The sequence below is a fragment of the Trichomonas vaginalis genome, chromosome II (assembly GCF_026262505.1).
Source record: "Trichomonas vaginalis G3 chromosome II, whole genome shotgun sequence".
NCBI lineage: Eukaryota > Parabasalia > Trichomonadida > Trichomonadidae > Trichomonas > Trichomonas vaginalis.
In genome coordinates, this window is record NC_067204.1 from 2,750,653 (window position 1) to 2,764,350 (window position 13,698).

The following is a 13,698-nucleotide window of genomic DNA, read 5'->3' on the forward strand; positions in this document are numbered from 1 at the left end:
CAATATTTGCAATGGTATGTGTATGTCCAACGTCACTTTTCCTGTTTAAGGTTTCTTGTAAGTTTGTAATATTTGCAATGGTATGTGTATGGTTCTTGTCGCTTTAAGGTCTAAACATCCTGAAACCCACCCTGTATCGGCTTTACCTTTAAAATCTTTGTTGTCCGTTCATGGTACCATTCAACCCTTTCTTTAATTTTTTCATCTTTTTCATCCACATATTCCTTATCTGCCTTCTTCACTAACCCACTAGCCAGATATGCTAACTCATCGTCAACATATGTTTTATCTGCTTTCTTTTCAACATCCTCTTTCGTTGCATAAGCTTTGTTAGCTCTTTCTTCTTCTTCTTTTGCTATTGCATCGTCTACATACTCTTTGTCAGCTTTGTTGTCAACATCTGCTTTCAAAAGAAGTTCATCTATAGGTTTCTCGTTTAAAGTTCGTTTTGTTGGATTTATAAAACAGTATGGTTCTTATTGTCTTGAAACAGAAACTCATCTGTCATTGGGTTTAATGTCAGTTTAGGTTTCCTTCTTTCAATGACTCAGATATCTAGAATAGTTTGAAAAGTTTGTTGTGTTCTTATTTAGAGCTTGTATAATGAGTTGTCGGTTGTGTTGTATTTCTCTCATAGACGCTGTTTCATTTGACATTTTTATTCTAGATAAAATATGCTTCCAATAGAAAAAGAAAATTCAAGAGTTGCTACAACTAAACCATTAGATGAACTTTTTACTAATGTCGGTCAAAAGTTTGAGACAGAGACCGTAAAGCATGAAGGCTATCGTTTTGACTACCCATTAAGATGGTAAGAGACCCATCTGTCACAAAAGCTATGGCTTTCGTAGAATGAAGTTTGTCTGTAGAAGATAAAAGTTTTCCATTTATTGTAAGGTTTCATATAGATTATATATCTGAAGGGAAACGAAAAATGTGGGAAGAATTGAGCTAATACAAGTTGACCTTTCATCTTCTCTACAGACTGCGTTAAAAAATATAGAAGATAAAATAAATTCATGTTATGCAAAATATGCTGATGAATATGCAAATACCGAGAGCACACTTTATGTGAGAATTGTATATGACAAACAAAATTCACAAGTGTCATTTCAAATCTACGAAGACAATCCAAAGAAAGACGAACAAATATATACAGAATTTCACTGCAATGTCATGGTATTATTTGCAAAGAATGTTAAATCAGAAAGTCGAACTTCCTTTAGCAAAATTTACAGTCGATATGCAAGAGATAACCATATTTATTTAAAGATGTTTTCGACCCAGCTGCTATTATTGTTCATGCTTCATTTTCTGGCGCCCAAAACTCTTTCTTATGCTTGGCAAATGACTTTTACGAAAAACCTACAAAGTTATATGAGCCGCCGAGTGGAAGTATTTCAGACTTTCAAGTATGGTTTACTACAGATGGAAGAAAAAGAATAATTCCATTATACCATGCGTTTTACTTAGAACTTAGTTTCATATACAACTACTATCGAACGGTAAAAATATAATTTTTTAATACGGTTGAGGTGTTGGATTTGGTTGCCAACTAGACTGTGGTGCAGGTTCAGGCTGTTGTATAACAGGAGCTTGTTCTTCTGGTTCAGGGTCTTTAGGTATAATACCAACGAACTGACCTACTCTTTTACCAATATTTTTGACTCCGTTCCAAATTCCTCTTCCGACAGATTTTATTCCATTCCATATACCTCTTCCAACATTTCGAAAGAAGTTTCCTATCTTACTGAAGAAACCCATTTTACTATATGTAAAAATCTAATGTCCGCCTAGTCTCTTACGTTTCCTGTTGAGTTCCATAGCATTCTTTAACTGGAGCTCATACATTCTGTTTCTCCTCTGGTAGAAAACATATTCTGGGTCAACTCCTGTGTTCGCGTCATCTGCATAGAGTTGTTTATATCCCACTTCAGGGTTTGTATAAAACTCTTTCCATCTCATATTTGCATACCATGGTGGCAAACCTAACGCAGCGTCATTTGACATGGCAGTTTGCATTTGTACATCTGTTGGCACTTGACCATAGTTTGCCATTGCAGTTTGTATTCTAACTTCATTTGGAATATTCTCTGGGTTTGGTTGTCCAGGTTGCTGTGCATTCGCTAAGTTCTGTGCGTCCATTTAATATTAGATAAAAATATCTCTTACGAGTACATATGCTGAACATTTGCAGGCAGTGGTTCATCTTCATATTCTCTATATCTTTCTGCCACGTCAAATAAGTAAATGACACAATGGAAAAAACCTAAAACTAACAATCCGATTTCAAACCACATTTACTTACCAATAAAATTTCTTTGTTATGACACTTTCTCCAGTTTATAGGACCTCTCTCATATTCTATCTTATCGTATCTAAACTCATAGTCATGTATGTCCTCTAACCATCTCATGACACTTTCCAAACCACTTTTATCGGATGTAAAGTAAAAGCATGGATGGTTATGTAAAACGTCTAAAGTTTCTAAAGAGTCTCTCAAAGTCCAGTCTACTTGGTATTGAAAATCCCATGTGTTATAGAACGGCGGGTCCACTATAAAGAAAACATTTTCCTTGTCTTTATATTTTTCATACAATCTGTCCAATGACATCTCACAAACTCTATACCCTCAATATATTTTTCTATGTCCTCTTTGAAAACATTTGTATAGTTAAGATATAAAACTTTTGACATAAGTGTTTCAATGTCATGAACTCTTATAGCACCACTATATAATAGTCTAGCAGATATACTATCCCAGTCTATATATTCTCTCTCTCACAATATTTTTCTTATCTAATGGTATACGTTCCATCTTACCTATAGGTATCTTTTCTTTTAACTCTTTCAATATATTGTTTGTGTCTGGAATATGTTTGAGACGGTCCATATAGTTGTCGAAGTCATTGCATATAATCTTTGAGTCTGGGAATATTGTATGACATAAATGGGATATATAGAAACTTCCACCGAACAAATCTACAAATGTTAGACCATTCGGTAGTTTCTTAAGTTCTCTCAATATAATATCTTTACATTTACTCTTATTTCCAAAGAAGGGTAACGGTGGTTTTGTAAAATTCATTTATATATAATAATAAAAATGTTTTTTCCTGAAAAGTGACAGAAAAGTGACAAAACATGTACGAAGAAGTCTTGAAAATTCAAGAGGGTAGAAAAGAGGTTAGAAAAAGGTTATATCTAACCTTCTACCCTAAACATTATTTTTGTCTGATTTTACGAAGAAGTCTTGACAAAACATGAAAACATATATAATTTGTGAAAAGCTCCTGGAAGACCCGTATATAAGAACTTCATTTATACTAAACATCTTCAGGGCTAGAAGGCACGAAGTGCCTGGAAGCCCCACTACCTTTTTTTTTTTTTTTTTTTTTTTTTTTTTTTTTTTCTATATATAGATGTTACAAAAAAAGTCACAAAACCCGCACTCATATACTACTTTTTTGGCCAACATATCTAAACTAAGGATAATGGTTTGAATATATAAACAATAATACTTTGTCCAGGGAATTAAATTTGTGCTATCCAATTGTCAATTCTTTGAATTTTTTTTAAATGCAAGATATCCCGGCATTAGCCTCAATAAATATATATATTATGCATCATAATATTAGTTTGTAATGGCATTAAAGCGAAATTCCTAATTTCTTCTCAATTAAATTCCTTGAAAAACATTGGAATTAATGATTGGAAATAGGTCAAAAAAATTCCTAATATAAAACTTATACTTAAGATAAAATTAAAATTCGAAAATATCTATTTTTCAAAACACGCATCCAAAAGCGAAAAAATTCGAAAAAATCATGTTCTTATAAAACTCACTGATTTTGCAATTTTTATGAGATTTGAAGTGATAGAATATATTACCATCTTATTGAAACATATGCTTCATTGTTGTATTCACATAATATTAATCAGAACACTAGGAAAAGTGGATTTTCGAAAAATGACGATAACGATTATTTGCAAATCGCCTCTCAATTTTGAGAGACTTTCAATTTTTACAGTGGACCCTTAACAATTATAATTTTTTTTCGAACAACGATAAAGTTGAAATGAGACAAATGCATATTATCATTAAGACTGTAAATAATACTGATTGATGAATTATTGGTGCATTCATCCTTCAGGAAATTTATTAAAAATTTTTCGAATGAAAAACAAAAAGAGATTTTTATAACGTATAAAACAACTTTACAAAAATATACTAAATTGTACCTGCCATGTTCTTCTTATCCTGAATTTTTGGTACAGAATATTTCTTAATCTTTAATTGTGGAAGGGCAAGAGGAACGAATTGAGGCTTGCTAGATATCCTTACCTTATCTTCAACACCTCTTGGATGTATTTTTGATGGTGGCATTGGAGGCAAATCAACTGAAGTTGGATTAGCAATAACAGTTGGAGGGAGGACAATGGAAGGATCTCTCTTATACGTTCTTGCACAAAAGTTCGCGAATTTCTTCTCTGCTTCGATAGTTCTGTTAACGTTTTCTAACGCCTTCTTTTTACGACCAATCTTAAAGTTTTCTTTTTCAACAAGTAACTTACGTTTGATATCTTGTTGAGAAAGCAACTTTTGAACATCTTTTTCTTGATTTTGGATCAGTTCTGCCCTCATATCTTCGTAATGCTTTTGTAACTTGGAAAATTGTTCTTGGACCATTCGCTTATCATTCTGCATATTCATCTTCTTTTGTTGCTCTGCTTCAACGAATCTACCTGTCATAGCAAGTTGTCTTTCAACCATAATTTCGTTCAATTGTCCTTTTGAACGCTTTGTATACTCTGTATAATTATTTGGATCGCTCCAATAAGATTCAAAGTCTTCAAATTCCTTCACCTGCCTTTCATGCAGAGCATTCTTTTCATTTTCTTGAGATTCATCGAATTCTTTCCATTTTTGTTTCCATTTCTCTTTCTTATCATTAAGAGCTGCTTCTGCCTCTTTGCGACGTTTATCCAAATTGTCCTTGATTAAATTGAATAATTCAGTTCGATCGTCCGATCTGTACTTGAGACGGAGTTTAGCGATTGCATCGTCGATCTTATTGCACTGTAAATAATCGTTTTCATCTAAAGCCTTAATCCTTCTGCCAATAAGTTCATCAATTAATTCGGCAATTTGAGAAGGTTCGTTAATATTTGCATCCTTACCCCTAAGAATGTTATCTGCTATTAAAGGTAATTTATCCGATGCTATAGGCGTACTCTTCGAGCGGGTTGTTTTTCTGAATGATGTTCTAGGTCTACTAGTTTGAGACTGTCTGAGCATGGAAATAAACGTATTTTTATCTACAACACCAGTATTTCCTTTCTTATTGTTCTTTTTAGTTGTCTTATGCGGTTCATTTCCTTGTGGCTGAGTATTTTCTCGGCCGCTTTCATTTGTTGCGGTCTGTTCATCTTGTATTTCAACTGGTTTTTCGTTATCATCAAGAATAATTGGCTTAACTTTGGATTCGATAACTTCTGACGTTTTTTCTACTTCGACTTCATTATTTTCTTCGTTTGTATGAATATTGACTGCTGTAGTTTGATTGTTTGGATCTTCTTGAGCATTGTTGTCTTGATTTGCATCGTTATTTTCAACTTGCTGATGTTCGTTAATTTCGTTTTTTTCTTCTTGTTCCTTTTTTTGTGAAGCAGCGTATTCTTCTGGCATAGGCCATTCTCCATTTGATTTTTCTTCTTCGTTTTTAGTTAATGCATCTTTTATTATATTTTTCACAGACTCTTTTGGCGGTTCAGCAAGCTGCTGAGCTGGCTGGCTTGCAGGGTTAGCCGGTGGTGTATCTTCAACTGGATCATCTCCTGGTTCCCTCCACTCCATGAACATTAAAAACTTATCAAAAGAAAATTAAAAAAAAATGTAAGAGGATTCGTAATGTGAATAATCACATACTCTCTATATATCAGAAAATTTCATTTATTCTCAAGGATCTGATATATTTGATTGTTTCTTGATAATTCTGCTTCAAAATTTTGTCAGAAAAGGATACAACGAATCCTTTTGTAATAGCTGTAAAGTTTGCGATATTAAATATTCTATATTCATCTGGTTTAAATTTATCGGTGGGATTAGAATGGAGGAGGCGTCACACTGGCATCGCAGTGTAAACCATTCAGTTTTCTAATAAATGGTTTATTGATTTTATCTTTTTTGATATTTGTACTAAATACTAAATGGCTTAATTTTAATTGACTTCTTTTTTTATTACCTTCAAACTTAAACCAGTTTTCTTACGTAAAGTCTCCCTATCGTTTTTCTGCCTCAATATTGAGTGAACCTCTACGAAAGAAAAGGAGTTTATTGATTTTACAGATTTAGACTTTTTTTCCATGAATTCATAACAAATGAGGAGTCATAAGCAATACATATCATAAATTTCAATGTGTTTTCCATCTATGACCTTTTAAAAAAGTGTTGAAAATAGTTAATTAGGTAGTTATATATATTGATTCTTTTTTAGAAGGTACCAAAAAAGAAAACAAAGAGCATTGATTAAATATGAAAATTATCGAGTTATCATATGCTTTTTTACGCACATTAAGAATCTCGTATGGAGAAAAATCTTCTCCAACTTGAAAATTCAGTTTAGTCAATATCTATTAATGCCTCCTTGGAACCCTGAAATTATTTATCATACAAAAGGTAGGTCCACCAAAAAATACGTTATTTCACAAGAAAAAAAATTCTCATGAACAACTTCAAGCGGATTTTTCTCAGTAATAAAACTCCAAACTTCTCTTAATTGTGGAGAGAAATTGAAGTTTTCTTCATGCATGAGTATCTTAGGAAAAATTCTAGATACTTTTTCAAAACATACAATAACGCAAGATCTATTCTGTGAAACCGATTAATAGTGCAAATATGTTTATTTGCAGGTCAAATAATCGAATGTTAATTTTAATACTATTTCCTCGAAATCGCTCTTGCAGTTTTCTTCCATTCTTCGTTTATTAGTCACCGAGTACCTACATAGTCTAAATACATTACCAAAACCAAGAAACCATCGTTACGATTTTGTGGACGATCTGGTTCATCAGATATACATGGCGCCTTATTAACATTGAAATCTCTTTTGTATTCGTTAGATAATGGACCATCTGGTTCACTACCATCTATAACAAAGTTTTGTGCAATACAATAGACAGAGTGTTTAGAAATACTATTGCCAAGTTGAAATTTAAAATCATGTGTCCATGAAATTTCCCCTCTTTCTTCAATTATATATGTTTCAGTTTTGTTTTGATATGTACAGTTGACTCGAAGTCCATATTTAGAGATATTTAAGTTATTAGTTACGCGGACTTTGATGACAATTTCATCTCCTGAACTATAATTAGTTTTTAAATCAGATTCATCAACGAAAAGAGAAGGAGGAAGTTTCGATACATTAAATTCATTTACATGATACAAAACACCAAATTTAATTTGCTCGCCTGGATAAATTCTTCTATTAGTCCACCCAATCGTATAAACGGCATCATGGTCTAAAAGTGAATCTGAATCTGTTCTGTTCCAAAAATAATATTGATTTCTTTTATTAAATCTACCGAAATATATAATATCATAAGGGGTGACATGATATCCTTCTTTTCCAATGATGATATGCGAATCATTTGATCCTTTATTTTGCATAATGATTCCTTTCCTGTCATCTGCACTTGGGAACCAATGTACATTTGTGCGTTGCTTATTTTCTATCTGAACATCTGCGTGAGTATGCAAATCAATAGTATGAGGCTCTGTGTCATTATTCGTGAAAATCCATTCGATTAATAGATAGTACGGTCCGGATGGCATTGATATATTTGTTGTAACTTTAATATTTCCAAGGTTCGAAACACTTCCCTCTGTTCCTCTAATAGGTTTATATAATTTCATATCATATCTCCATATTGTCCACCAACCAGTTTTTGCAAATGTAGTCCATTTTCCTTTGTATAGAAAATCAAAATTCGTTTTATTTTGCTTTGCAAGAGGATGACTCTCTCCATTTTCTACTTTAGCTATATCTAAATCATAAGCATTGCCATTCTTTAAATAATATCAGCAAAATGTGATGCTAGTATCATTTTCGCATTCAGGATTTATATCATTAACTTCTAGAGGCATATAATATACTTTTTCCTTCTTAGGACTGTAAATCGGAATCTTTTCATCATTACTGATCGATGCAGACAAAACTTGAAATAAATACATGTTCATTAAATTTTGACAAAATCTTAAATTTTCATTGAAGTGCTTCAATATATATATATACACACATATAAAAGACCTAAAATATCCGTGTAAACAACACAATTACCTTGGCATATACAAAATTTGTGATAAATTGACGGCTAAAAAATTGAGCAAATTATCTCGGACTTTTCAGAGAATTGAGCCAATCATTGAAAGCAGATGAAGACTAGTAATTACCATCGGACTATTTCAGTCATAAGGAGCTTGGTACATTACGATCGAGGAAAAATTGAGAGGATTAGTTTACTCTCTCAATTTTCTGAGAATGAAAAAAAAATCTCATTTAAAGTGATTTTAAACATAAAATTCTTTATTTTTAACAAGGGGATAACACCTTTTGTTGTGTTATCAATAATGAATTGGTATTCATTGCGTAAAATTGAGAAATTGTTCCTTCGAAATATTATCTTATAAGATTAATTTCGAGTGGGACAGCCAAATGGTTATAAGTGGGATCATTGGGGATAGATGGTGCATTTATCCTTCTGTGCTCAAGAATCGATGACGTGTTTTTTCCTTGAGTCGAAGATCACTTTTATTTTATGCATCTTATTTTTTATTCATTCTCAAAAATATGAGAGATTATAAATATTTAAATTTTATTTTGCAGTCAATACTATGCTAAAATGATATTCAGCAATTTTTGGGGTAGGTATTTTGCAGAGGTAGGGCAACGATAGAAAATTTTTGGAAAAAAAGTTCGGAGATCTTAAACGTATCATATTCCCTGCATGGTTTGGTATCTTCCGCCATGCGTTGTGCCAAACATATTGACACTTTCCAATAATTAATTTATGGTATGAGTCACAGAGTTAGATTATAAAAAGAAAGTAAATAATTGCAATTAGAAATCATATATGTCGGAAATCAAATGTTGATGAGCAGAAACCTTTTACTCATCATAAAAGAGATAAATCACTAAAGATTTGTATACATTAAAATTTGATATTTGGTGCTCGAAAACTGTCTGATGGGACTCCTCCAAAATGAACCAATCTATCGCTGAGGACCAAATTAGATGATGTGGATGGTGTATTCTCTAATTCTAACTTAGGAAGAATGGGAACAAAACGAATGACGACAACAACATGTCAAACATAGATTAAATATCTATGAATCAATAAAGTATACGTGCATTGAAGGTGATAACGATCACTTGAGGCTTATAACTCTTTGACTAAATTATGCAATAATTAAATATAATCATTTTTATATTTTTATACTGATAGTAATTAATATACTATCCTGCTTAATAAATGGTATGATCAAATTTGTTTGAAAATTTAATTATGTATATGAAACTATGTCTTCTATATAAAAATCAAAATTTTCGGACGAACCTAGATTGAACCTTTATGAAAATCTATCATTTATGTTAATTGAGTTAATATGAATCTTTTACATATGTATATATAGCATTGATAGCTTATATAATCATGGTTTATTCCATATTAACATATTTTTTCAGTTAAATTTGTTAATAATATCATGTAACAAATTAATTCAAGATTAGAATGTCTACAAAATGCTAACAAATAAGAACAAAATACGACTTCTCGACTTAAATTTTAATATGGAGTAGTTTTTCGTTTAAATCTAATTAAAAATGAATAAAAACTTATCTTGTACTATTTTCATTCAAAGATTTTAATAATGTAAATCATGCATTTTCATAATTCAGTACAGTTCTTTTTAGAATTAAAGTTGATGAGGATGATATTTGTGATTTAAAATAATTTGTTAATGTTCACCTTTTATTCAAAAAAAAAAAAAAAAAAAAAAAAAGGTAGTGGGGCTTCCAGGCGCGTTGCGCCCTCTAGCCCTGAAGATGTTTAGTATAAATGAAGTTTATATTCGGAGGGCTTCCAGGGGCTGCGCCCCTTCTAGCCCTAAGAAATTTTGCCCAAGACCCAAGAGGAGGACCGAACCCCAGCCGACCAGCCGTTGACTTTTTTGTAGAGCACTCAAAATAGTATAACTTTGTCCGGACAAATAATGGTCTATCGTCGCTACAGGAAAAGTTACAGGCGTTCCAAGGAAGTATACTTTGAGAAGCCTTTTTCCCTTATAGAATGAGATAGGACGGTTATTTTACAAAACTGACAACACTTTGACCGAGTAGTTTTTTGTGCTGAACAAAAAGTGTCATATAAACATCTGTCAAAAACCGCTTTTTAACTCCACTTAAAATGCCACGTAAGCTACGTAAGAATATACGTAAGAGGAAGAGAGCATTGAAACATCCAATAGTAAAACTGACACCACAACAACAGTTGCAACAACAAATTATGAATGACCCCACTATGTTGCAACAAATGTCAAGCAACCCTATGCTTTTAAACCGAGTTATTGGTGCACAGAGTGGAGGTTTAAGAGCGGCACTTTTAGCGAAAATGGCAGGCTATGGTGGAGCTGCAGACGGAACAGCTTATAACCCTCAAAGTCAAATGAATTTGAGTTCACTCAAAAATCAAATAACAGATGTCAAAAAGTCAAACATAGACATACAGAAACAAATAAGTGAAAACGAAAAGAAACTAGAATATGACAGACACACAAAGAAACTCAATGAGTTAAACGTAGAGAAAAAGAAGAAAGAAGAACAACTGAAAGAACTAAGTACAGAGGAATATGCGAAAAAAGTGTCAGAAAAAGCAGCAGAAGTAGCAAAAATGGAACAAGATGTTATAAATTTGAAAAACCATACTACTCAATATAAAGTACTGAAAGATGAAGAAATAAAACAAAAAGCCCTGAAGACATATATGGATAGCGATGAGTATAAAAAAGAAGTTGAAGCAAATGTAAAGGCAGAAAAACTTTTACAGTTGCAAAACCAAACCGTACAGTATGAAAACTTAGCACAAGAAAGTAAAAATAACGACGCAGCCATGCAAAAGGCAATGAAAAGCGCAGAATATATAAAAGCTAATAATGACTGGTTAGACGCCCAAGCCAACGCTAAAGCAGCCCAACTTATAGGGTCAATAAGGACAAAAATACAAGCGGATGAAGACAGTTCAAATGAAGCTTTAATGAATGCTGACTTTAAGAACGCCTTCGAAGCTCTTCATAGTAAGGTGAAACTAGTGAACGACTTCTCATCTGGAAAGAAACTGAAGTCTGAAGGTTTCGACAAAGAGTTAAGAGAAGTAGCACAAAATATGACGAAAATAACAGATGCAGCAACGAGACAGGCAGTTCAAAGTGCCTATGACGCCGTTAGAGCAACTGTTGTGGAAAGTCAAGAAAAAGAGTTACAACAGACCAAAACAGACCTAGTAAATGCTTTCTTAAAAACGAAAAGTCAGGTAGGACATTATGCTGCAGATGGAACATATGTGCCAGCTGGTGGAACTTATATACCAGCTGGTGGAACTTATATACTAGCTAGTGGAACTTATATACCACCAAACCCTCCAAGAGAAGCACCTGCACCAGGACTACCTAAAACATTTACATCGTCACATGGACACAGACACAGGCATGCACCAAAACCAACACAACAACAACCACAACCAGCACCACAACCAACAGTTCAAAACACTGCACCACAACCAACAGTTCAAAACACTGCACCACAACCAACAGTTCAAAACACTGCACCACAACCAACAGTTCAAAACACTGCACCACAACCAACAGTTCAAAACACTGCACAGCAACAACCACAAACAGAGCAAGGACATAAAAGAAGTAGAGAACAAGGAAACCAAGAATTCTTAAAAATGCTTAAGGAAAATTATGGTTACCCAGATACTCTTGACTTTAGTGACAGATATAAAGAAGCTATTAGAAAGTTCAAGGAAGGAAATACTGACCCGAACCTATTTAGCTTTATGGTTCAGCACCAAATGGGATATAATTTCAAACCTGGAAAATACAAGCTCGCTAAGGGATATGATTTAATAGCATATCATCCAAATGACATGAATGAATTTACTCCGAGATATTTGGTGTCAGAGATAAATGATAATTCAACTATCTTCATGAAACGCGTAAAAAATAGAGACGGAACGAAAGAAGAAAGGGTTATGAATGCGGATGACTTAAATAGGGAACTTGTTAAAAACGGTCTCGGAATATATGAAATGCCAGCAGATGAGGTACAAGAAACTCCACAGGAAGAAGTTCAGATACAACCAGACATGGAAGAAATAGTTCAGCAACAACAGCTAGAAGAGCCTGAAGGAAACAAACAAGTCCCTCCTTTGGAAACTAACTTCACAGAACTAGATGAAGATTTGGAACAGCCGAAAAATCTTGACCCTCAACAAGTGTATGCGGGGAATATGGAATCTTTCCAAGAGTCTAAGAAAAATTCGGCTGACATAGTAGAAGAATATCGAAAAATGTTCGCCGACATACAAAAGACTCCAACATCAGATGAAAATATTCAGCATAGAATGGAAGAACTGAAAGAAAGTGTACGCAAATACAACAATCCTTTTTACTTACGACCATATAACGTTCAATCTTTGGCTGAACTCGGTGAAAATAAAAGGTTAAATTTCACCAAAACATATAGAAATGAAACATTGTTTAAAGTTCATTCAGAACCTAGCCAATATGGAAACAAACCTACTTTTGTTTCTGCAGACTATGGAACTACAATGAGATGGGGTCATAAAGCTAATCCGGATAGGTGGTTCATAAACTTACAACCACAATTCCAAGAAGTTGTAGACGCAATGGAAGTGAATGGTGAACCAGATATAGCTGGTATTTTCAGCGCGGCTTTAATGCCATTGAAAGATATGAAACATGCAGATATTTTGGACCAGTATGAAATGAACATGGCTGATGGAAATATAACACCTGACGTTCTAGAACATTTATCTCAAAGAACTACACAGAACCATAGAGATGGTATATTTGGTGAAGAGTTTAGAAAGAAAGTTAGGGAGAGAGAAGGAAGAGAACCTATTGTACATGACCTTGCAAACGAAAGTTTGCAAAATGTCATAAAAACTTACTTTGCAGACAATGAACCGAGAAGGGATGAATATTTAAGAAAACTCAAATGGACAGTACCAAATGAAATGTTAGTATTGAAAAACATGTTCCTTGACAAAATAAAACCAACTACAGAAATAAATGACGCAAGACTGAAACATTGGGTAAAAGCTTTCCCATTCACAAAAGATATTATTGGTAACATGGAAAGAAAACCAGAATGGCTACAAAAACATATATTTGGAAACGAGCTTATTCCATATGGACAAGCTCTGTTTGAAGAGCTTGAACCGGAAACTCAGGAAAGAGTCATGCAAACAATACGCGAAGACTCAAATACAAACTATGACAAAATCTTTCTAGGATATAGGTTACCTGAGATGGGCGACCAGAGCCAAAGGCAAAAAGGACATGGGAAATTTACAACATACTAGGTGAACATGAGGCAAAGATGCAACAACTTGAAG

At 33.4% G+C, this 13,698-nt stretch overlaps 7 protein-coding genes across 7 annotated transcripts, besides 1 other annotated feature; 3 read left to right on the top strand and 4 right to left on the bottom strand.

Moving 5' to 3' along the window:
• Window positions 1–1,521: 1,521 nt before the first annotated feature.
• On the bottom strand, window positions 1,522–1,764 carry TVAGG3_0474390 (serine threonine-protein phosphatase family; the record flags this gene model as incomplete). The annotated part of the gene is made up of 1 exon (XM_051235653.1): window positions 1,522–1,764. The coding sequence occupies one exon, from the start codon at window positions 1,762–1,764 to the stop codon at window positions 1,522–1,524; it is 243 nt and encodes an 80-aa protein (XP_051093477.1).
• Window positions 1,765–1,782: 18 nt separating this feature from the next.
• On the bottom strand, window positions 1,783–2,145 carry TVAGG3_0474400 (uncharacterized protein; the record flags this gene model as incomplete). Its single annotated transcript, XM_051235654.1, has 1 exon — window positions 1,783–2,145. The coding sequence occupies one exon, from the start codon at window positions 2,143–2,145 to the stop codon at window positions 1,783–1,785; it is 363 nt and encodes a 120-aa protein (XP_051093478.1).
• Window positions 2,146–4,178: 2,033 nt separating this feature from the next.
• On the bottom strand, window positions 4,179–5,868 carry TVAGG3_0474410 (uncharacterized protein; the record flags this gene model as incomplete). The annotated part of the gene is made up of 1 exon (XM_001300632.1): window positions 4,232–5,863. The coding sequence occupies one exon, from the start codon at window positions 5,861–5,863 to the stop codon at window positions 4,232–4,234; it is 1,632 nt and encodes a 543-aa protein (XP_001300633.1).
• A 671-nt stretch (window positions 5,869–6,539) lies between these two features.
• TVAGG3_0474420 (Listeria-Bacteroides repeat domain (List Bact rpt) family) lies at window positions 6,540–8,239 on the bottom strand (the record flags this gene model as incomplete). Its single annotated transcript, XM_001300631.1, has 1 exon — window positions 6,992–7,915. The coding sequence occupies one exon, from the start codon at window positions 7,913–7,915 to the stop codon at window positions 6,992–6,994; it is 924 nt and encodes a 307-aa protein (XP_001300632.1).
• A 1,796-nt stretch (window positions 8,240–10,035) lies between these two features.
• Window positions 10,036–13,698: part of a mobile genetic element that runs on past the window's edge.
• On the top strand, window positions 10,465–11,102 carry TVAGG3_0474440 (protein of unknown function, DUF4106 family; the record flags this gene model as incomplete). The annotated part of the gene is made up of 1 exon (XM_051235655.1): window positions 10,465–11,102. A coding segment is annotated over one exon (638 nt), but the record flags the coding sequence as incomplete, so codon positions are not given.
• On the top strand, window positions 11,167–11,714 carry TVAGG3_0474450 (protein of unknown function, DUF4106 family; the record flags this gene model as incomplete). The annotated part of the gene is made up of 1 exon (XM_051235656.1): window positions 11,167–11,714. A coding segment is annotated over one exon (548 nt), but the record flags the coding sequence as incomplete, so codon positions are not given.
• On the top strand, window positions 12,628–13,601 carry TVAGG3_0474460 (protein of unknown function, DUF4106 family; the record flags this gene model as incomplete). Its single annotated transcript, XM_051235657.1, has 1 exon — window positions 12,628–13,601. A coding segment is annotated over one exon (974 nt), but the record flags the coding sequence as incomplete, so codon positions are not given.